We start from the raw sequence: 23,393 nt of genomic DNA on the forward strand, positions 1-23,393 counted from the left end.
TTTGTTTATTTTTGTTTTTATTTTCATTACTCTAGGAGGTGGATCAAAAAGATCTTGCTGCGATTTGTGTCAAAGAGTGTTCTATGTTTTCCTCTAAGAGTTTATAGTATCTGGCCTTACATTTAGGTCTTTAACCCATTTTGAGTTTATTTTTGTGTATGGTGTTAGGGTGTGTTCTAATTTCATTCTTTTACATGTAGCTGTCCATTTTTCCCAGCACCATTTATTGAAAAGACTGTCTTTTCTCCATTGTATATTCTTGCCTCCTTTGTCCCAGATTAGATGACCATAGTTGCGTGGGTTTATCTCTGGATTTTCTCTCCTGTTCCATTGATCTGTATTTGTTTTTGTGCCAGTACCATACTGCTTTGATGACTGTGGCTTGGTAGTATAGTCTGAAGTCAGGGAGCCTGATTCCTCCAGCTCCATTTTTCTTTCTTAAGATTGCTTTGACTATTCATGGTCTTTTGTGTTTCCATACAAATTGGAAAGGTTTTTGTTCTAATTCTGTGAAAAATGCTGTTGGTAATTTGATAGGGATTGCATTGAATCTGTAGATTGATTTGGGTAGTATAGTCATTTTGACAATATTGATTCCTCCAATCCAAGAACATGGTATATCTCTCCGTCTTTGTGTCGTCTTAATTTCTTTCATCAGTATCTAATAGTTTTCTGAGTATAGTTCTTTTGCCTCCTTAGGTAGGTTTATTCCTAGGTATTTTATTCTTTTTTTTTGGCTGTGTCTGGGTCTTCGTTGCTGTGCATGGGCTTTCTCTAGTAGCAGCAAGCAGGGGCTACTCTTCATTGCAGTGCACAGGCTTCTCATTGTGGTGGCTTCTTTTGTTGCAGAGCACAGGCTCTAGGTGTGAGGGCTTCAGTAGTTGCAGCACGTGGGCTCAGTAGTTGCGGCACATGGGCCCTAGAGTGTACAGGCTTCAGTAGTTGTGGTGCATGGGCTCTAGAGGGCAGGCTCAGTAGTCGTGGCACACAAGTTTAGTTGCTCTGCAGCATGTGGGATCTTCCTGGACCAGGGATCAAACCTGTGTCCCCTGCATTGGCAGGCATAATCTTAACCACTGTACCACCAGGGAAGGCCCATATTCAAGCCCATTTTTAATCGATTGTTTTGTTGTTGTTGAGTTTTAGGAATTCTCTATATATCCTCATTATTAATCCCTTATCAGATACATGATTTGCAAATATTTTCTCTCGCTCTGTGGGTTGCATTTTTACTCTGTTGGTAGTGTCTTTTGATGCACAATTTTTATTTTTCATGAAGTCCAGTTTGTCTATTTTTATTTTGTTTCCTGTGCCTTTGGTGTCATATCCAAGAAATCATTGCCAGATACAGTGAAATCACTGCCAAATCCAATGTTGTGAAGTGTTGGCCTTGTATTTTCTCCTAAGAGTTTTATTGTTTTAGGTCTTGCATTTAGGTCTTTAATTAATTTTGAGTTAATTTTTTGTATATAGTATTACAAAAGCATCCAACTTCATTCTTTTGTGTGAAGATATCCAGTTTTCCTGGCATTGCTTATTGAAAAGACCATCCTTTCTCTATTGAATGGTCTTGACACTGTTGTCAAAAATCGTTTGACCGTATGTATGAGAGTTTATTTCTGGGCTTTCTGTTCTATTCCATTGATTTCTATGTCCATCTTTATGCCAGTACTATGTTGTTCTTATTATTGTAGCTTTCTTATAAGCTTTGAAATTAGGAATTGTGAATCCTTCAGCTTTGTTCTTTTTCAAGATTGTTTTGGCTGTTGTTTTTGGCTGTTCCTTGAGATTCCATAATGAATTTTGGGATGGGTTTTACTATTTCTGTAACAAAAAAACATCCTTGGGATTTTGATAGAGGTTTCATTGAATCTGTGGATTGATTTGGATAGCATTGACATTTTAACAATATTAAGTCTTCTAATCCATGAACATCTAATGTGTTTCCATTTATTTATGTCTTCTTTCATTTTTTTCAGCAATGTTTTGTACTTTGTATTGTACAAGTCTTTGATCTCCTTGGTTAACTCTCAAGTATTTTATTCTTTTTGATGCTCTTATAAGTGGGATTTTCATAATTTCCTTTTCAGATTGTTCATTTTTAGCATATAGAAATGCATCTGATTTTTGTGTGTTGACTTTATGTACTACTTAGCTGAATTCACTTGTTAGTTCTGACAGGTTTTTTGTGTGTGTGAAATATTTAGGGTTTTCTATATATAAGATCATATCTGCAAACAGTAATAATTTTGCTTCTTCCTTTCCAGTTTGGATGCCTTTTATTTCTTTTTCTTGCCTAATTGCTCTGATTAGAACTTCCAGTACTGTGGTGGCTAGAAATGGTGAAAGCAGACATTCTTGCCTTATTCCTGATCGTAGAGGAAAAGCTTTAAGTCTTTCACCACTGAGTGTGATGTTTGCTGTGGGTTTTCATCTATGCTTTTCATTATGTTGAAATAGTTTCCTTTTATTCTAGTTTTTTAGTGTTTTTTTAATCATGAAAGGGTGCTGAATTTTTTCAGAAATTTTTCTGCATCAGTTGAGATGATCACGTGATTTTCCCCTTTCATTCTGTTAATGTGGTATATTACATTGATTAATTTTTGTATTTTGAACCATCCTTGCATTCCAGGAATAGATCTCACTTGGTCATGATGAACTATCCTTTCAATATGCTACTGAATTCAGTTTGCTAGTATTTCGTGAGGATTTTTGGATCAGTATTCGTAAGGGATATAGTTTTCTTGTAGTGTCTTTGTCTGGTTTTATATCAGGGTAATGCTGGCCTCTTGAATGAGGTAAGAAGTGTTCCCTCCTTTTCAGTTTTTTGTGAAAATTTTGAGGATTGGTATTAATTCTTTAAATGTTTAGTAGAACTCACCAGTGAAGCCATCGGTTCAGGGCTTTTCTTTGTTGGGAAATTTTTGTTTTATTATTGATTCAGTCCCTTTACTAGTTATAAGTCAACTCAGATTTTCTGTTTTTTCATGATTTAGTCTTGGTAGGCTTAGTGTTTCTGGGAATTTGTCCATTTTTATCTAGGTTATCCAGTGTGTTAGTGTACAGTTCCTGGTATTCACTTATAATCCTTTTTATTTCTGTAGAATCAGTAGTAATATCCCCACTTTCATTTCTGATTTTAGTCTTTTGAGTCTTCTCTCTTTTTTCTTAGTTGATGTAGCTAAAGGTTTGTCAATTTTGTTGATCTTTTCAAAGAACCAACTTTTGGGTTCATTGATTTTCCCTATTGTTTTTCTGTTCTCTACTTTGTTAATCTGTGCTCTAATCTTTATTATTTCCTTCCTTCTTTCTGATAGCTTTAGGTTTAGTTTGTTCTTTTTCTAGTTCCTTAAGTCCTAAAGTTAGGTTACTGATCTAAGATCTTTCTTGTTTTATGGAAGTGTTTATAGCTCTAAAATTCCTCCTTAGCACCGCTTTTGTGGTGTCCCATAAGTTTTGGTATGTTGTGTTTTCATTTTCATTTGTCTCTAAGTATTTTCTAATTTTATTTGTGATTTCTTCTTTGGTTCATTGGCTGTTCAAAAATGTGTTGCTTGAAGTTTGGGGCCAGGTTTGGTTTTTTAATTTTCCAACCAAGTTGAGAGGCAAGTTGATCTTACATAAAGCACTACAGCACGTAGTAACCATGTGATTTTGAGCAAACCACATGATTTTTCTAGGTCTGTTTTCTCACCTACAAAATAAGGAGGTTGGACTGTCAGGGTGATGGGTGAATTCAGGGTGAATGATAGTTGATCCTTGCTTTCATCACTTTCTAGCTCATCACCGTGCCTTTTTTCTTTCCTAAGAAAGATGTCACACCCCTTTCCTCTTCTCTTCTATTGTCCCTCCCTCCTTCCCTATCAAGGTACAGGCAGAGCTGGAGATTAGGCTGAGATCCAGAGTTTCCTAGAGAGTAACAGAGTGGCTTAGAAAGGGAAACCTGACTCTGGCCTCTTAATCCTGCATTTGGTGACTAAGGGGACTTAGGATGGTGACACGTCTCTTGCTGGGAACATACATTTAGCCAGTTTTCATAGTGCCTAGAATGTGTATGTCTATTTGTACACGATTGTCTTTTCCTATTTTGGAGTGGTCAGACATTTTATTTTTGTTCAGAATTATCAAGTTTTAGACAAACTTGCAAAACTGTGCTTTTATTAAGTGACTTTTTTGAATAAACTCTTTGGTATTCTGGAAAAAAAAAGTGTGTTGCCTATTTTCTACAATTTAGTGAATTTTCCAGTTTTGTTTCTTTTTCTTTTCTTTTTTGTTTTGTGGTACGCGGGCCTCTCACTGTTGTGGCCTCTCCCATTGCGGAGCACAGGCTTCCGACGCGCAGGCTCAGCGGCCATGGCTCATGGGCCCAGCCGCTCTGCGGCACGTGGGATCTTCCCGGACTAGGGCACGAACCCGTGTCCCCTGCATCGGCAGGTGGACTCTCAACCACTGCGCCAACAGGGAAGCCCCCAGTTTTCTTTCTGTTACTGATTTCTAAGTTTACCCCATTTTGGTTGGAGAGTATATATTGTATGATATCTGTCTTTTCAAATCTATTGAGACTTAATTTATTGCCTAACATGGTCTGAGAAATGTCTCATGTGCACTCGACAAGAATGTGTATGCTGCTGTTGTTTGGTAGAGTGTTCTATATGTGTCTATTAGATCTAGTTATTCTATTGGGTTAAGTCCTCTTTTCCTCACTTATCTTTTGTCTGGTTGGTCTATTACGATAAATGGGTATTGCAGTTTCCAACTATTATTGTAGAGCTGTCTATTTATCCCTTCAAATCTGTCAATTTTTGCTTCATTATTTAAAAAAAATTTTTTTTTTATTTTTTTGCGGTACGCGGGCCTCTCACTGTTGCGGCCTCTCCCGTTATGGAGCACAGGCTCCAGACGCGCAGGCTCAGCAGCAGCAATGGCTCACGGGCCCAGCCGCTCCGCGGCATGTGGGATCTTCCCAGACCAGGGCACGAACCCGTGTCCCCTGCATCGGCAGGCGGACTCTCAACCACTGCGCCACCAGGGAAGCCCCATTTTTTAAAAAATTAATTAATTTATTTTTGGCTGCATTGGGTCTTCGTTGCTGTGCATGGGCTTTCTCTAGTTGCGGCAAGCGGGGGCTACTCTTCGTCACGGTGCGCAGGCTTGTCATTGCAGCGGCTTCTCTTGTTGTGGAGCATGGGCTCTAGGCACGTGAGCTTCAGTAGTTGTGGCTCGTGGGCTCTAGAGCGTAGGCTCAGTAGTTGTGGCGCATGGACTTAGTTGCTCCGCAGCATGTGAGATCTTCTTCGATCAGGGCTCTTACCCATGTCCCCCGCATTGGCAGGTGGATTCTTAACTGCTGCACCACCAGGGAAGCCGCTTCATTATTTTGATGGTCTGCCATTAGGTGTGTAAATGTTTATACTTATTGTATCTTCTTGCTCTGTTGAATCTTTTATTACTATATAATGTCCTTCCTTGTTTCTTGTAATTTTTTTAAAATAAATTTATTTACTTATTTTTGGCTGCATTGGGTCTTCGTTGCTGTGTGTGGGCTTTCTTTAGTTGCGTTGAGTGGGAGCTACTCTTTGTTGCGGTGTGTGGGCTTCTCATTGCGGTGGCTTCTCTTGTTGCGGAGCATGGGCTCTAGGCATGTGAGCTTCCACAGTTGTGGCACATGGGCTCAGTAGTGGTGGTTTGCAGGCTCTAGGGCACAGGCTCAGTAGTTGTGGCGCATGGGCTTAGTTGCTCTGCGGCGTGTGGGATCTTCCCAGACCAGGGCTCGAACCCGTGTCTCCTGCTTTGGCAGGTGGATTCTTAACCACTGCACCACCACAGAAGCCCCTTGTAACCTACTTTGATTTAAAGTTTACTTTGTCTGATATTAGTATAGCCACTTCTGTTCTCTTTTTTTAAAAAAAATATATTTATTTATTTATTTTTATTTTTGGCTGCACTGGGTCTTCGTTGCTGCCCATGGGCTTTCTCTAGTTGCAGAGAGCGGGGGCTACTCTTCGTTGTGGTGTGTGGGCTTCTCATTGCGGTGGCTTCTCTTGTTGCAGAGCACGGGCTCTAGGTGCACAGGCTTCAGTAGTTTTGGCACGCGGGCTCTAGAGCGCAGGCTCAGTAGCTGTGGCGCACGGGCTTAGTTGCTCCACGGCATGTGGGATCTTCCCGGACCAGGGCTTGAACCTGTGTCCCCTTCATTGGCAGGATTCGTAACCACTGCGCCACCAGGGAGGTCCCTGTTCTCTTCTGGTTACTATTTGCATGGAATATCTTTTTTCATCTTTTTACTTTCAATCTATTTGAGTCTTTGGATCTAAAATGAGTCTCTTGTAGACAGCATCTATTTGGATCATGTGTTTTTACCTATTCTGCCAATCTCTGTCTTTTGACTGGAGAGTTTAATCCATGTACATTTAAAGTAATTACTGATAAGGAGGAATTTCTGTCACTTTGCTGTTTTTTTTCTATATGCCATGTACCTCTTTTGTCCCTCATCTCCTGCATTACTGTCTTCTTTTGTATTTAGTCAATTTTTGTAGTGAAATGTTTAAATTCCTTTCTCATTTCCTTTTGGGTATATTCTATAGCTTTTTTCTTTGTAGTTACCATAGGGATGACATTTAACAACCAAAAATTATAACACTCTAATTTGAATTTATACCAGCTTAACTTCAATAACATACAAAACTCTTGTTTCTTTACATCTCCATCCCCACCCCTTTTGGTTGTTGGTGTCAGAATATTACATCTTTATACATTGTGTGCCCAGAAATACCAACTAATGCATTAGTCTCTTAAATTATGTAGAAAACAAGACATGAAGTTACAAACCTAAGTTACTATAATACTAGCTTTTATAATAATCAGCTTTATGTAATACTAGGTTTTTATAATACTAGCTTTTATTTTTACCTTTGTTTTTTTCCTTTAAATGTATAATATTAGTCTCTTAAATCATGTAGAAAACGTTTATGATTGTCCATGTATTTCCTTTGTTGAGATCTTTATCTCTCCATGTGTCTAGGAGTTACTGTCTAGCGTCCTTTCATTTCACGTTGCAGGACTCCCTTGAGCATTGCAGGGCAAGTTTAGTGGTAACAAATACCCTCAGCTTTTGTTTATCAGGAAATGTCTTAATTTCTCCCTCACTTTTGAAGGACAGTTTTACTGGATATAGGATTCTTGGTTAACAGCTTTTCCTTTTAGCACTTTGAATATATTGGCCCACTGCCTCCTGGCTTCCATAATTTCTGATGAGAAATCTGCTGATAGCCTTATTGAGGATCCCTTGTATGTGACAAGTCACTTCTCTCTTGCTACTTTCAAGATGCTCTCTTTGTCTTTCAAATGTTTGATTATAACATGTAACATGAGTGTCTTTGAGTTCTTATAGTTGGTTGAGCTTCTCAGATGTTTATATTCATGTATTTCATCAAATTTGGGAAGTTTTCAGCTGTTATTTTTTCAGATATTCTCTCTGCCCCTTTTTCTCTCTTCTCCTTCTAGGACTCCCGCAATGTGTGTTGTTCACTTTCTGGTGTCCCACAGCTTCCTTAAGCTGTCTTTACTTTTCTTCAATCTTTTTTCCCTTCTGTTCCTCAGACTCGATAATTTCTATTTTTCTATCTGAAAGTTCACTGATTCTCTCTTCTGCCTGCTCAAATCTGCTTTTGAATCCCTTTGATAGTGAATTTTTCATTTCAGTTAGTGTCCTTTTCAGGTCCAACATTTCTTTTTAGTTTCCTTATACATTTTCTGTCTCTTTATTGATATTTATATTTTTTGGTACATCATCTTCTTGAGTTTCTCCACATGTTCTTTTAGTTCTGTGAGCATCTTTAAGACGGTTGTTCTAAAGCCTTTGTCTAGTATGTCTGCAATCAGGTCTTTTTCAAGGACAGTTTCTGTTGATTTAATTTTTTCCTTTGAACATGGCATACTTTCCTGTTTCTCTGTATGTTTTTGATTTGTTGTTGTTGTTGTTAGAAACTGGACATTGAATCTAATAGTGTTGTAACTCTGGAAATCAGATTCTCTCCCTGCCGCAGAGTTTGCTGTTTTTTGTAGTTGTTTTTTGGTTTTTTTTTTTTAAATTATTGTAGGCTGTCTGCGCTGAGGGTCAGCCTGAGATGTAATCTTAAGGTCTTCTAGGTCTTTTCTGAACCCTTCTCTGGGTATATGTGGTCATGTTCTAATATTCCCCTGATCTACAGTTGTTTTTGAATGACGTAGTCTTTAATATCTGGCTTCCAAAAGGGGGAAAAGAGAAAGAGGAAGGGGGGCGTGCTGGCCCTTTAAATTACCTGGAAGTTGGCTGATGTTAAGGCTTTCCATTAACACTGCAACCACAGAGGAAGGTAATGCTGGGCCTCTATGTCGAGGCAAACCCTCCCCCAGCTTTATTAATCTTCAAGCAAGTTCCCTATCAGCCACTTTCCTGAAAATCCCAGCAACAAAGCTGACCTCACACCCCTGATCAACCAGCGAAGCCATTCACCACTACTGTCCAGAACTCCATGTATACTCGACCTCAGGCCACTTCTGCCATACAAAGTGAACGATTAGGTGTGACGCTCAAGGCTCTAGCCTGGGAAGGATCTCCCTACATGGTTTCTTGTAGGGCCACGCCTGAGTAAGGCTGTGATACAGCAGCAGCCCATTTACAGCTAACCTCAGTGTATCATGCTGACCCATCTCTGGACCAGACTGGGTTGCTTTTTCACTTTGATTTACAGAGAATTTAGAATATACACCTAAGTAAATAGAATAGTATATGAACTCCCATTTACCCCTAACTCAGGCTTAACACATGGCCATTTCTGTCCCACTCATTACCCCCTCATGATATTTTAAACAAGTTGCATACATTATATAATTCCACTGTAAATATTTTAGTATGTATCACTAAAAGATAAGAAATGCTTTTGAAAAATAATGACATTATTATTACACTTGAAAATAGCAGTAATACCTTAATAACAAATATCCAGGAAGTGTTCAAAATCAGACCTGAGTTTTTGTTCCTGTCAGTTGATCTTTGAAAGTTTCCCATGAAGCCATAGATATGAGTTGAGGGAAAAGCACAGGAGCAAAGGACATAGACAGTCTGGACCACCAGTTGATGTAATTAGCATGTGTCTTTTGAACCTGCTCAGGCCTGATCCCAAATATGCCATTTTCCCATTGTACAATGGATTGCTCCTGTGCCCTCCCAGTCTTACGACTCAGTGGATCTGATAATACCCAGTCAAGATGAGTAGCTCTGGATGAATAGTCACTCGATGTCCCATAGTCAGTGCTGGGTCTATGCTCAAGCCCTATAGCCCATTTTTCAAATGATGAGTCATTCTTTTTCACAGTAGGCAGAGTTTTGCTCCAGATCCCTGAGTCTGTGTTACAGCTCTACTACTGGGGCTTTCTAGAGACTCTCTACAATATTCTAATCCACCGTAGATACCTTTGGATTCGTTGCATTTTTGTGTGTCATGTGGCTTTAATGGCAGGACAGCCTCAGTCATAGCCTGGACCTGCCATAGAGCTCTCGCTTGCTTTGAACCCCACTCAAAACTGGTAGCCCTTCAGGTCACCTAATAAATGGTTTGGCGCAATATTCGCATGTGTGGAATATGCTGCCTCCGAAATCTAAAGAGTTCTGCCAATTACCACTCTTCTTAGTGGTAGGGGATACAAAATGCAGCTAGTCGTCCTTTACTTCAGAGAGGATGTTCTGGCATGCCATGTATTTATTTAATTAATTAATAAATTTATTATTTAGGGATTTAAATTTAGGGATTTATTGGATCCCTAAACGTTTCTTCAGTGTGTCGGTGTTGGAGGACAGAGGGAATGAAAAGCACCCACCAAACTGAGAAGGCATCGTGAGAGTGAAAATTGAGGCAGGCAGCTCCATATAATCAGTGGATCAGTGGGTGAGATTGGGATCGGGTGGGCAATGACGCACAAGCATTCGCAGCTGTGCTCCACACCGCAGAGGGGCCATTGGGATAATTTCATAGTTAACCTCGGGTATGGGGCTAGGTGCTTGGAAACAGTACGTGCATTCCTAAGTTAAGATTTGTGAATGGGTGGGGCTTCCCTGGTGGCGCAGTGGTTGAGGATCTGCCTGCCAATGCAGGGGACACGGGTTCGATCCCTGGTCCGGGAAGATCCCACATGCCGTGGAGCAACTAAGCCCATGCGCCACAACTACTGAGCCTGAGTGCCACACTACTGAAGCCCGCATGCCTAGAGCCCATGCTCCACAACAAGAAAAGCCACTGCAGTGAGAAGCCCACGCACCGCAACGAAGAGTAGCCCCCACTCACTGCAACTAGAGAAACCCCACGCACAGCAGGGAAGACCCAACACAGCCAAAAATAAATAAATAAAATAAATTTACATTAAAAAAAAAGATTTGTGAATGGGTAACTAGTCTTGTGGGCACCAGGAATACATCAGGGAAGGTTTTTCATCATTGTTTGGGGACTAATAGAGCATAGAGGCTACCTGGTCCTCATGATTATTAGGCAATATCTATTAACTACAAAGCCCTTGATGAAAGAGAAGTGATTCACTACGCAGTAAAGTCCTGGGTAGGGTCATTGAAAGGAGAGGAGAAACTGTAAGGGCCCAAGATGGCTGTCAGTCATGCTAACAGCCATACAGTCAGGAGCCTGAATCTTCTAGTCTTACTAAACTACTTACCACTTCATGATCACCAAGTCCAATTATTAAGTCATCAGTATAGAGGACTGGCGTGATGTTGGGCAGAGTGTCAAGACAACTGAGTTCCCCGCAGGCTCTATTGGTTAGAGAGCAGGAGAGTTAGTATATGCTCTTGTGGTGAGATAGTGATTGTGTGCTGATGTCCTTCTTACATAAAGGCAAATTGCTTTAAACCATCCTTACCAAGGAGGATAGAGAACACACTTGCCAGACCAATCGTCACATGCCAATGCTAGAAGCTGGCCAGTAAAGATACCACATTCAGTATGGCAGCTGTGATTGGGGCTACCACGTGGTTAAATTTATGGTAGCCCATTATCATCTACTCTATTTGGCTTCTGCAGGAGCCAGACAGATGAACTGAATAGTTTATGAACCCTTATGTATCCATCACTTAATCCCAACAAAACCATCCTCCCTGTATCCTTTAAGTATTTGAAGATGGTGCTAATCTCTGCAAGGGGGGAGGGTTGCTTCTGCTGACCTGGAGTGTTCAGATGAGTCTGGAGGTTCAGCATTCTCAGGTTCATGCACCTCAATGCCTCATTCCAGGTCTTTGAATCTTACTCTTTTCCTGTCAGGGTCCTGACTTTGATACAGGAGACCTGTTGATGCTGTGCATGCAGTCTCCTTTGCTATTCTGCTACCATCAGTTAGATCCCATATCTGATTTTCACACTGTCTGCCCTGCAACTTAGATGAGAGTCTTGTTAGACATTGCCAGAGACTCTGACTTTCATGGTATGCCTTGTCCGTTAGTTGACGTGAGCCTGTAATTTTCTCTTTTTTGAAAGCTTCCAAAGCAGTTAAAAGCCAGCCAATCCTTATAATTACCATTGCCCCCATACCATTCAGGGGTCATAGCTGTCACAAATGCCAGCACTTCACCTTTTGCCACATCCCAGTTTACCACATATGAGAATCTTAGTTATTTGATGCTGTCATACTCCAGGAATGACCAGCAATGGAATCCTTTTTGCCATCTGACTAAAGAGTGATCCAGCTCCAAAATCCTATCCTGATAGTATTCACTCTAGTCTGGAAGCAATTGTTTTAGCCAGTTTCTCCCAAAAGCAAAGCCTGGATAAAATGTTTTCATGCAGGTAGTTTATTTGGGAATGTGATCCAGACAGAAGGTATGCAGAACAAGGGAAGTGGAACAGGGAAGAAGGGAAAGATGATATAAAGATTTGTCATTCAGTTGGCCTCCACTACAGGTGACACGTGCTCAGTCCCCCAGGACCTTTTGAGGAGCCTCATGAAATGGATATCAGAACCACCAACCACAGGGAGATGAAAAGGGGAAATATATCTGTTGGCTCCTGACCGCTGTTGGACAAGAGCGCTCCCCTCGTGTTAACTCCCTGTCTTAACCAGTCCAGGATGCTGTAACAAAGTACCAGAGTGGTGATCATTTTGTAATGTATAAAAATATCGCAACACTATGTTGTACACCTGAAACTAATATTATAAGTCAACTGTACTTGAATAAACAAACAAACAAACAAAATTCCCTGGAAGTCACTTCAGCTGGAAGAGAAGGGGCTTGACACAATGGGGGGAGGTGCCTTTTTGCCTACACCTCTGTGATCAGAAGCAGTCATCGGCCGTCAGAGCACAAATCCCAGGTATTTGGAGGACAGGGTCCTTTTGGCTCACCCAGACTCTCACAGACTGTGCAGGATGCCCCAGAAACACATGCACAGATGCCTGCCCTGGGACTGGGAGTGAGGGGTGGGTAGCTGCTACCATCCTAAGAGCTGAAGTCCACTGCAATTTCCTGTCCAAGCCTTCCCCTGTAAGTTACAAGTCTTGAATAGATGCCATGGTTACAAAACAGTTCCGTTAGACTGATTCTGCCAGTGCACCTTTCACCTAGGTGGGGAGACAGTGTCCTGGCGCTTTACTCCCTGTCTTCCCAGGATCCTCTCTCTTGACAGGCCTCCCCCTCTGTGGCGTGGCTCTAATGTTGCCCCATGACCACACGCAGGCTCGCGCTTGGCAGCAGCACCATGCAAATGACGCTGTGCTCCTCTCACCGCAGCACGTCAGGAGGCCCGGGTGATGCTAGCCTTGATTACCTGGTCAGGTTGGTGTCTCCACATTAAATTCGCCATGTCGGATGATAATTGATTAGTGCTTTGTGGAGAGGTATTCTCACATTTGACCAATATCTTTTTTCCTCATCAAAGCTCCATCAGCACTCACTGAAAACTCTTTTCTAAGTCAACCATCTCTCTGGCAATGCTTTCTTAATTTATTTGTTAAAGAAATTGGGTCATTTTTCCTGTACACTTGTCCATAGTCTGGATTTTGCTGATTTCAACATTGTGGTGTCATTTAACCTGTTCTTATGATCCCTGTATTCCTTGCAATTCAGTAGTTAGTTGTAGAGACATTTTGAGGTTTAAGTTCAATTTGGGGGGCAGAAGGGGAAAGACCAGTTCATAGATGGTGCTGTGTACTCCCTTCAGGAGGTACGTGATGTCTCTGTTTTCGTGATATTGCCAGTCTTTGCCCAGATCTGTTGTTTCATTAGGGATTATAAATTACAGTGAAATGCTAATGATACTGAAATACTTCCATAAAGAGGAACTCTTCAGTAACTACTTTGATTACTCCAAGATAGGAACAGAATTAATTCTTTCCCCTTATCTGACAGTTTTTAAAATGAGTTGGTTTCCCTAACATCTGCCAACGATGACTAATGAGGTTTGGTTAGTCGGTTTTTAATATCATTATGACCTCATAGGTTTCATAACTACAATTATATTTATTCTTTTTTTTTTTTTTTTTTTGGTACACGGGCCTCTCACTGTTGTGGCCTCTCCCGTTGCGGAGCACAGGCTCCGGACGCGCAGGCTCAGCGGCCATGGCTCACGGGCCTAGTCATTCCGCGGCATGTGGGATCTTCCCAGACCGGGGCACGAACCCGTGTCCCCTGCATCGGCAGGCGGACTCTCAACCACTGCGCCACCAGGGAAGCCCTGTATTTATTCTTATTGATGCTCGAACAGTCCCATCTTTGGCCAATTGGAACATTTTCAAGTTGACACCTGACTCTTTTGACACAACATTTGTTGTCTGTGATAACTTCCGTACTTTCTGGAATGGTCAGATGTTCCAGGTTCATCTTGTGTATTTATTGCCCCAGACCTGGAATCAGCCGTTTCTCTAAGAAGCCCTGGTTCCTTTATTCCGCCCCGCCCCCGCCAAAGTCTTTGATTTATCCTCCTACATCCCTGAAAATCGTCATTTTCCAGGTTAGTAGGGACAGTGCTTTTAGGGTTGGGAGACCTGACATATCTGTGGCCTGGAGGGAGGGAGAAGTGGAAGATACAGTGGCTTCGGAAAGCATTACACTCATGGGGTCCTGCTGAGGACCAGAGGATGGGTAAGATGCTTTGCATATGTTATTCCACTGAATCCTTCCAACAACCCTGCGAGGTAGGTTTTCTCTCCATTTTACAGGTATAGGAGCTGAGAGAGGAGCTCAAGTAACTTCCCTAAATTCCCACAGCTCAGAAGGGCTGGGACCCAGATTTGAAGTTGTAATTGCTGTCAAAGCCCATCTCTTTCTTCTCTCAAGAGGAGGAGGAAGGCCTGTTGTCCAGGCACAGTGTCAAACGGGTGTAGATGACTTCCCCTCGGGTGTGGCTCTGAGTGTGAGGCCCCATGCTATGTCAGGTCTGCCCGCTCTGAGGCTCAGCCCCATTAGACAATGAACACTCAGTGTAGAATCCATATCTCCTCCTGTTACCCCTTCTCTGCAGCAGAGTCGTGTAGCCGCCAGGCCCCCTCCCTCAGTCGTGGATTTAGGCAGAGATTATTGGTAGCAGATTCTCAGGAAGATTTATTGATTGCCTGACATCCACTGAGTCCTTGGAGTCTGATACTGTCCCTGTCTTTGGTAGGATTCTTTTGGCTAAAGATCAGGGGAGATTAAGTAATTATTTGTTTGTTTATTTTTAAATTTATTTATTTTTGGCTGTGTTGGGTCTTCGTTTCTGTGCGAGGGCTTTCTCTAGTTGTGGCAAGCGGGGGCCACTCTTCATTGCGGTGCGCGGGCCTCTCACTATCGCGGCCTCTCCCGTTGTGTAGCACAGGCTCCAGACGCCCAGGCTCAGTAATTGTGGCTCACGGGCCCAGTTGCTCCGCGGCATGTGGGATCTTCCCGGACCAGGGCCCGAACCCGTGTCCCCTGCATCGGCAGGCAGATTCTCAACCACTGCGCCACAAGGGAAGCCCTTCTTTGTTTATTTTTTATGAAAGTGGAATAAAACATTGAGAACTGTGAAATGAACATCAGCCGGGAGAGTTTCCCAGTGACCTTCATTTTATGTTTTTACCCAAGATAATATTAAGTTGTAATCAGACATTATCTGCCCTGGTTTCTCAGCCTTCTGCTGGCAATGTTTCTCTTTTTGATTTCAAAAGTAGCAGAAGTAGAGACCTTAATCCAGTTCCCTGGACACCCCTCTGGTCTCTGCTTCTCAGGGCAGGGCGAGGTGACCCAAGAACACCTTTTATAACTTGGATGATTGATGGTAAGGACATTCCCCTGAAATATTTGTTATTTGAGGCACAGAAGCAGACTTTCTCTGTTTGCTGATACAAACGTCACATGGTGGAAAACATGCGTAAATTCTCCAGACAGAGGGAGAAAGATCAGAATTCAGCAGAACGTCCTGTGCTTTTGTTCCCTTCCCTTGCTGCTATCTTATTTATTTTTTATTTTTGGCCACATAGGGTCTTAGTTGCGGCATGCAGGCTCTTTCACTGTGGCATGCGGGCTTCTCTCTAGTTCTTCTCTCCAGTTGTGGCGTGCGCGCAGGCCTAGTTGCCCCATGGCATGTGGGATCTTAGTTCCCTGACCAGGGATCGAACCCGAGTCCCCTACGTTGGAAGGCGGATTCTTTACCACTGAACCACCAGGGAAGTCCCAGCCTTGCTGCTATCTTATCTGTATTATCTTTTGGGGAATGGAGCAGCCAACCCCTGGCAGAGCCGTGCTCAGGAGCAGGGTCCATGTAGGAAGCCCACCCTTCCCAAGTGGAAGGAGATGGTCACAAGGCCAGTTCAGGGTGCCCAAAGCTCACCTGGTCCATGGACCAGGCCTGACGTGGAGAGAAACTTCCCAAAGACCTGATAAGAAACTGCCGCTCCCACCCCCAGACACAACACTGAACTGCCCACACCCTGGGGGAGGACCGTGGGAGTAATGGTATCCGAAGACAGAGGATACATCTCCTTGCAGCATGGCCTTTGCCCTTTATCTGGAAGCTTTATTTTATCTTTTAATATTTCAAATAGGCCATCACCAAAGTACTTGGGAACTGGGCTGGACTGTGTCAGTTGGCATTGCTGTCACTCCCTGGTGAGGTCTCTGTATTGCAGAGGAGGGGCCAGGGATCCACACGTTCCCAGAATGGATCTTTTACCTGTGGTTCCGGGATCGGTCACTGATGAGAGGCTCTTGGTGAGTTTTGGAAGGGGAGGCCTCTGTTCTTCAGAAGCAGTAGCAGGCAGATGACCGAGCAGCTGTGAGTTTCAGAGCAGAGTCCAGATCACGTCCTGAGAGCCCCCTGCTTCAGTGCTGCTGGCTGAAGTTGTTAATGATGAATTCCCTGACCTCTCTCCCACTTTGTAATCCTCTGCATTCAACAAGTGCCCTCCCGCCCTTTTTTGGCCGTGCCGCGTGGCTTGTGGGATCTCAGTTTCCCAACCAGGGATTGAACCTGTGTCCTCGGCAGTGAAAGCACAGAGTCCTAACCACTGGACTGCCAGGGAATTCCCTTAACCCCTTTGTATACGGTATACATAGAGTAATTCCTGTTTTCCTTGTCGAAACTTGACTATTACAGTAATAGGCCAAATCTCAAAGTTCTTAAATTAACATATTTGATGGGAGAAACATGTGCTCTTCACTTGTCTCACCTGTACCTTTGGTTATAGGGAACCTCCGGAGGGAAAGGCCATTTAAAGGCACCATGTTGGTTAATGGAGCAAGCAGTAAAGTTTGAAAACTTTCAAGTCTTCCATTCACCCTGTTTACTCCTTAATTTTTATCAAAGTAGTCGTGTACATGGTTTAAAAAAAATCAAATTGTTTCTAATGAAATATAAAAAAGCCCCCACCTACGTATGTCATTACACATTTGTGCAAACCCATAGACTTCACAACACCAAGAGTGAACCCTAATGTAAACTGCGGGCTTCATGTGACAATGATGTGTCAGTGTAGGATCATCAGTTGTAACAAATGTACCATCCATGGGGGACGTTGATAATGGGGGAGGCTCTGCATGTGGTGGGGGGAAGTGGGTATTTGGGAAATATCTGTACCTTCCCCTCAATTTTGCTGCAAACCTACCACTGCTCTAAAAATGTCTATTGAAAAATCCTCCACCTCACCTCTCCCAACTTCAGTCCACTTGTCAGAAATGGCCATTTTTAGCTCTAATTCTTCCGGAAACCTCTAAATAACACATCTTTTCTACTGTTTCCTGGCTCATCAACCATAGATAATATCAACTTCCCACTCTATTAAATGAGATTTCCTCTCATGTGTCTGCCAGTCGGTTGGGGGTTGGCTGATCTAGCTGGGCTTGGCTGGCTAGATCAGCGTCCAGCTGTGGGTCCAGCTGAACTTGGCTCCCTGCTGCAGGTTGGGCTCAGGTCTGCTCCACGTGGACTCCTGCTGGGGTCCAGGATGAAGGGGCAGGAGCTCTTCTCAGGATGATGGCAAAGGCACAAGAGGGAAGGCTCAGCTGCATGAGCACCTTTCAAAATCCTGCCAGCCTTTCATGGTCAAAGCACATCACATGGCCAAAGTCAAGGGTGAAGAAGTGGGCTCTGTCCCTAGTAGCAGGAACTAAACACTCACATGGCAGGGGGCGTGGATACAGAGAAGAGTGAAGAATTGGGGCCACTCATCAATCTACCCTGTTTCTTCTAACTCTGTTTTGTTATAGACCTCTCTGCAAGTAACTGTATTTTAGCTCAAATAATACCACCACACAGCCTTGCCCAATGGTTGGCCTCTTTTAAGTGGCCAACTTAAATACTTGCTGGTTAGTTTCTTAAATCTCAAAATGACCACAGGGTTCTAAGAATTTTGTTAGGTGGTTTAGGCTTGGAGGATGAAGAAAGTTTGGGTGTAGTTTCTTTGACATCAGTGTGCCTTGAAACACCTTTTCTCATTCTCTTCTGTGTAGTGAAGACCATCTTCAGGTGGTGTGTGGACAACGAGTTGCTACAGAAGCATCATTTGATCTGCCCGAATGATTACTACAGCGATACAGTGCCCTTTTGCTCTGCACCTAAAGGTAATGCCTCTGTGCTCTCTTTGTGCTCTCTTCGAGCCTCTGATACCATTCCAGGGAAATTCTGTAGTAGTGGGACCACACCAGCCACCTTTGCTGCTATTTCCTTGTTCATAGATGTTTTTTTCCACTTTTCTTGAATTTGGTAGTGGCTCTTGGGAGGGTCAGCTCTGAGCGTGCCACTTCCTCGCTAGCTCCCTAACATGTACAAGATAAAAGTCTCAGCTCCTCAATGAGGAATCTGACTCTCTAGTCCGTTGCCCAACAACAAGATGTGAAAATGTTTAGAAATGGAGTTGAATGAACCAAGACAGGGAGGGTCTGAAGACATATGAGCCAGGGAGCAAGTTTCTGGTGGAGTCAGAACACGGACCTAGGGGTTCTGCATACCCCTTACAGGCCAAGAGCAACTTTGAGTGTGGAGGGAAGTTTGGGTAGGGAGGCGGAGAAGGATGTGTGTGTGATACTGGGCCAGTTTTCTGTGCTGTAGAGGCAAGATCTTCTGAAAATGAGTGGAGTGGGAGGCTGTGTTGTGGGCTTAAGCAGCAAGGTAGAATTTCAGAAGAGCCGCCATGTAGATCCTGCGGCCAAACATCGGGATGGCGGCCTAGCGGTGCCAGGCTCCAAAGACGAGCTTGTCAGCAGCCCCAGTCAGTGGGACTCTGATGATCTCTGGGGGACCGGAGCTGAGAAGGCATTTGGGTTGGAAGGACTGGGATCCAGAGAATTGAGGGTGCTGACGAGGAAAGAGTTGCACTGACGGCCTGGGCCATGCAGAGAAGTGAGGCCAGAAAGAGGTAGCAGAACCAAGTGCCATGGGGTACTTGACCACTTAGTATTTTATTTTGTTTTATTTTATTTTTATTTTTATTATCATTTTTGGCCGCACTGTGTGGCATGCGGGATCTTAGTTCCCCGACCAGGGATGGAACCCGTGCCCCCTGCAGTGGAAGCATGGGGTCGCAACCACTGGACCGCCAGGGAAGTCCCAAGCCACTTAGTATTTTAAAGTTGGCTGGACACTCAGTATCTTAGGCAGCTCAGTAAGGATGGATTTAACATGTATTGAGGATTTACCTGGCACTGTGCTAGGAAATGTGATGGTACCAGTTTCATTGCATTCCTGCTAGCAATATTGAATGTTCTCATTTAGCCTTTCGGAGATGATCTTATAGGTATTAAAAAGCTAATACAAACTTTGATTTGTCATGTGAACCTTTTAAAAAGCATGTTCACATATGATGTACGTGTACATGCGTGTGCGTGACAACGGTCCACTCATGTTCTTGACCATGTTTGGCAACTGAACAAATACATGAACACTCTAGTCCTAAGTCTCGAGGATGCAGAGTAAGTTCCAGGAGTAATTGATACACTGCAGGGCAATTACATCTGGGGTAGGAAATATGAACATTTAGGGGGAAAAGAATACCAAGCTAATTGTGCCTTTGGTGGTTTCATTAAGTCATCTTGGAAGCGTCCACCTCGTCACCTTGGTATAGTAACTTATTTTTTTTCCTGGTGCTACAGGTGCCTTTGTCCCTGGATATTCAAAACTGACATTTAGTTTTGAGAAACGTTCTGTCCCAAAGATAGAGCTGACCAAGAAGCTTGCCTGCAGGAAGATGCCCTCTCAGTCTGAAGAGGAGACAGACTACACCATGGACAGCCTGACATGGGACTCATCTTTTAAGGGCAAACTCAGATCCAGAGCAACTGCCGAGGTGAATGCTGAAGCCTGTGAGTGTGTGGGTGGTGAGGCAGGGCGATGACAAGGGGGAAGGGGCTCCTGGTGACACACGACATTGTGATGAAGCCACAGCAAAATAGAGAGGAGGGTGTCCTTGGCCACCTGTGGATCATGAAGTCGGCAAGATATCAACACACACAGCCCCCCCGCTTGTCGTTGACACTATCCTTTTCTCGTGTTTCAAAGAAAACAGGTTCACCGAAGAATAAAAACTGGATGAACCATTTACGTGTGCCCCAGAGGCAGCTGGAGCGGCTTCTGCTCGCCAGGATGGAGAGTCGGAACCGCTTCCTGAAAAACCCTCGCTTTTTCCCTCCTAACACTCCGTTTGGAGGCACGTCTCTTCTCTTTCCTCCCAAGAAGTCAGCACTGATAGGAAAATTCCAGGATGGAGAGCTGGAAGAGAGGTGTGTTTTTTCCTGACTCGTATTCTCAGAAAATCTGACCCTGCAGAGGAAAACTCAGAAGGTCCTGAGTCTGCTTTGGCTTCTGGAGGATCCTAGACGTTTGGGGGCGGGGTGTCAGTGTCCGAATATAGCAGGGCTTCGGGGCTGCCTTCAGGCGTGGCCTTTGGACACCCCCAGAGTCCTGGGTTGTGCTCTTCTGACCTGCCAGTCTTGAGGAATAGGGATTAGTGTTGGCTCTTGTTTATATCTGAATGGTCTGGATCAAATGGGAGACATTTCTATAGCCTTGTGCTCCTTACATTAAATTCATGTGTCTTGGATAATAAAAATGTTTAAAATCTGTGTAATGACAAATAATTAGTATAAATTGTGATGTTTCTTTAAGAGAGTGCCTTTGGCTATATTTCAATAATTGTCCGTATGAAGGGAATGAGTTGCTTCACTCGTTCATAATTTTAATGGACTTAAAACGATTAATGTTTCTTTATTAAATATCTTTTTATTAAGAAAAATCGGAAAAGATTTGCCAAGAAAACTAGCACCTATATTAAAAACCCAATTAACGTATTGGTGTTTAAGCTTCCAGAGTTTTTCCTCTGCATATTGAAAAGGAAATATGTAGATATATGTGTTTTCACAAAGATTTGATCTCGCTGTAAAGCTCTTTTGTGACCTGCTTTAACAACAACAAAAGCCAACAGATGACACATTGCCTATCTCTTTGATGGCTTGGATGTATTTCTTTTCCATGAATCAGTCACATGGATGAAACTAACAGCCTTTCTCACCCTTTCTTGTCCTCCCACAGTTGTGCTGATACTCCAGTGTTTCTAGCTAAGCCCTCAATCGCATTTTTCACAGATTATGAAATTGGACAAGTTTATGAGGTAGGACTCTGGTTTCTTTACACATCCCACTCTGCTTCCTTATTTTTAAAAGTCTTTGCTGTGAAATTTTAAAACCATACACACACACACACACACACACACACACACACACACACAGGCCATACACAAAACTAGGGAAAAGACTGTAAAGAACGCTGATGTGCCCATCACCCAGCTTCAACAGTTACCTACATTCTGCAAATCTGGTTTCATCTGTTATCCTCACAACTTCACGTATGTGTGTCTGTGTGCACATGCATTCACTGGAGTATTTTAAGGAAAAGCTTCGATAGCATGTCATTCTTCAGTTAATACTTAAGTGAGTATCTCTAACAGATAAGGACTATTAAAGAATAACCATCATCATACCCAGCAATATTAACAGTGATTCCTTAATATCAACCAATATACATCCACATCTGATTTTTAGCTATTTATTTTTTTTAAAAAGTCAATTTATAATTGGTTTCTTTGAGTCAGAATTCAAACATTGCATTTGGTTAAAGTATCTCTTATTTCTCCCTTAGTTTATAATTGCTGCTCCATCCTTTTCTTTTTAAAAATGCCATTTATTTGTAGAAGAAACTGTAATTTCTTATATTCTGGATTTGGCTAATTGCTTTATTTTTTGTTTTTTTAGTTTAATTTTTATTTTATATTAGAGTACAGTCGATTTACAATGTTGTGTCAGTTTCAGGTGTACAGCAAAGTGATTCAGTTATACGTATACATATATACATTCTTTGTCAGATTCTTTTCCCATATAGGTTATTACAGAATACTGAGTAGAGTCCCCTGTGTTATACAGTAGGTCCTTGTTGATTATCTGTTTTATATGTAGTAATGTATATATGTTATATCCCAAACTCCTAATTTACCCCTCCTCCCACCTTTTCCCTTTGATAACCGTAAGTTTGTTTTCGAAGTCTGTGAGTCTGTTTCTGTTTTTATATAAGTTCATTTGTATCAATTTTTTTAGAATCCACCTGTAAGTGATACCATATGATATTTGTCTTTCTCTGTCTGACTTACTTCACTTAGTATGATAAACTTTAGGTCCATCCACATTGCTGCAAATGGCATTCTTTCATTCTTTTTTATGGCTGAGTCATATTTCATTCTATATAGGTACCATATCTTCTTTATCCATTCATCTGTTGATGGACATTTAGGTTGCTTTCATGTCTTCGCTATTGTAAATAGTGCTGCAGTGAACATTAGGGTGCATATATCTTTTCGAATTATGGTTTTCTCCAGATATATACCCAGCAGCAGGATTGGTGGATTATATGGTAGTTCTATTTAGTTTTAAGGAACCTCGATACTATTCTCCATAATGATATTACCAATTTACATTCCCACCAACAGTGTAGGAGGGTTCCCTTTTCTCCGCACCCTCTCCAGCTTTTATTGTTTATAGAGTTTTTGATGAAGTCCATTCTGACTGGTTGTAGTTTCGATTTGCATTTCTCTAATAATTAGTGATGTTGAACATCTTTTCATGTGCTTTTTGGCCATCTATATGTCTTCTTTGGAGAAATGTCTATTTAGATCTTCTGCCCATTTTTTTATTTGGTTGGTTTTTTTTTTATGTTGAGCTGCATGAGCTGTTTGTATATTTTGGAGATTAATCCCTTGCCGGTCTCATCATTTGCAAATATTTTCTCCCATTCTGTGGGTTGTCTTTTTGTTTTGTTTATGGTTTCCTTTGCTGTGCAGAAGCTTTTAAGTTTAATTAGATCCCACTTGTTTATTTTTGTTTTTATTTCCATTACTCTAGGAGGTGGATTGAAAAAGATATTGCTGCAATTCATGTCATAGAGTGTCCTGCCTGTGTTTTCCTCTAAGAGTTTTATAGTATCAGGCCTTACATTTAGGTCTTTAATCCATTTTGAGTTTATTTTTGTGTATGGTGTTAGAGAGTGTTCTAATTTCATTTTTTACCTGTAGCTGTCCATTTTTCCCAGCACCATTTATTGAAAAGACTGTCCTTTCTCCACTGTATGTTCTTGCCTCCCTTGTCATAGAGTAATTGACCATAGGTGTGTGGGTTTATTTCTGGGCTTTCTGTCCTGTTCATTGATCTATATTTCTGTTTTTGTGCCAATACCAAACTGTTTTGATTACTGTAGCTTTGTAGTATAGTCTGAAGTCAGGGAGTCTGATTCCTCCAGATCTGTTTTTCTTTTTCAGGATTGCTTTGGCTATTCAGGGTCTTTTGTGTCTCCATACAAATTGTAAAGTTTTTTGTTCTAATTCTGTGAAAAATGCCACTGGTAATTTAATAAGGATTGCATCGAATC

General features: G+C 42.3%; 1 protein-coding gene across 12 annotated transcripts in view; it reads left to right on the top strand.

The window, feature by feature from the left end:
- DLEC1 (DLEC1 cilia and flagella associated protein) overlaps positions 1-23,393 on the top strand; it is a 106,941-nt gene that overhangs the window by 17,428 nt on the left and 66,120 nt on the right. For all 12 annotated transcript variants that reach the window (XR_010946916.1, XM_067753778.1, XM_067753779.1 and 9 more), the window contains 4 exons: positions 17,939-18,049; positions 19,577-19,770; positions 19,983-20,203; positions 21,012-21,090. Coding sequence is in view for 11 of the 12 variants with exons in the window: in XM_067753778.1 (XP_067609879.1) it covers positions 17,939-18,049; positions 19,577-19,770; positions 19,983-20,203; positions 21,012-21,090 (605 nt within the window). In the remaining variant the exon portion in view is untranslated. The remainder of the gene's footprint in view (positions 1-17,938; positions 18,050-19,576; positions 19,771-19,982; positions 20,204-21,011; positions 21,091-23,393) is intronic.

Source organism: Pseudorca crassidens, chromosome 10, assembly GCF_039906515.1.
Source record: "Pseudorca crassidens isolate mPseCra1 chromosome 10, mPseCra1.hap1, whole genome shotgun sequence".
Lineage (NCBI taxonomy): Eukaryota > Metazoa > Chordata > Mammalia > Artiodactyla > Delphinidae > Pseudorca > Pseudorca crassidens.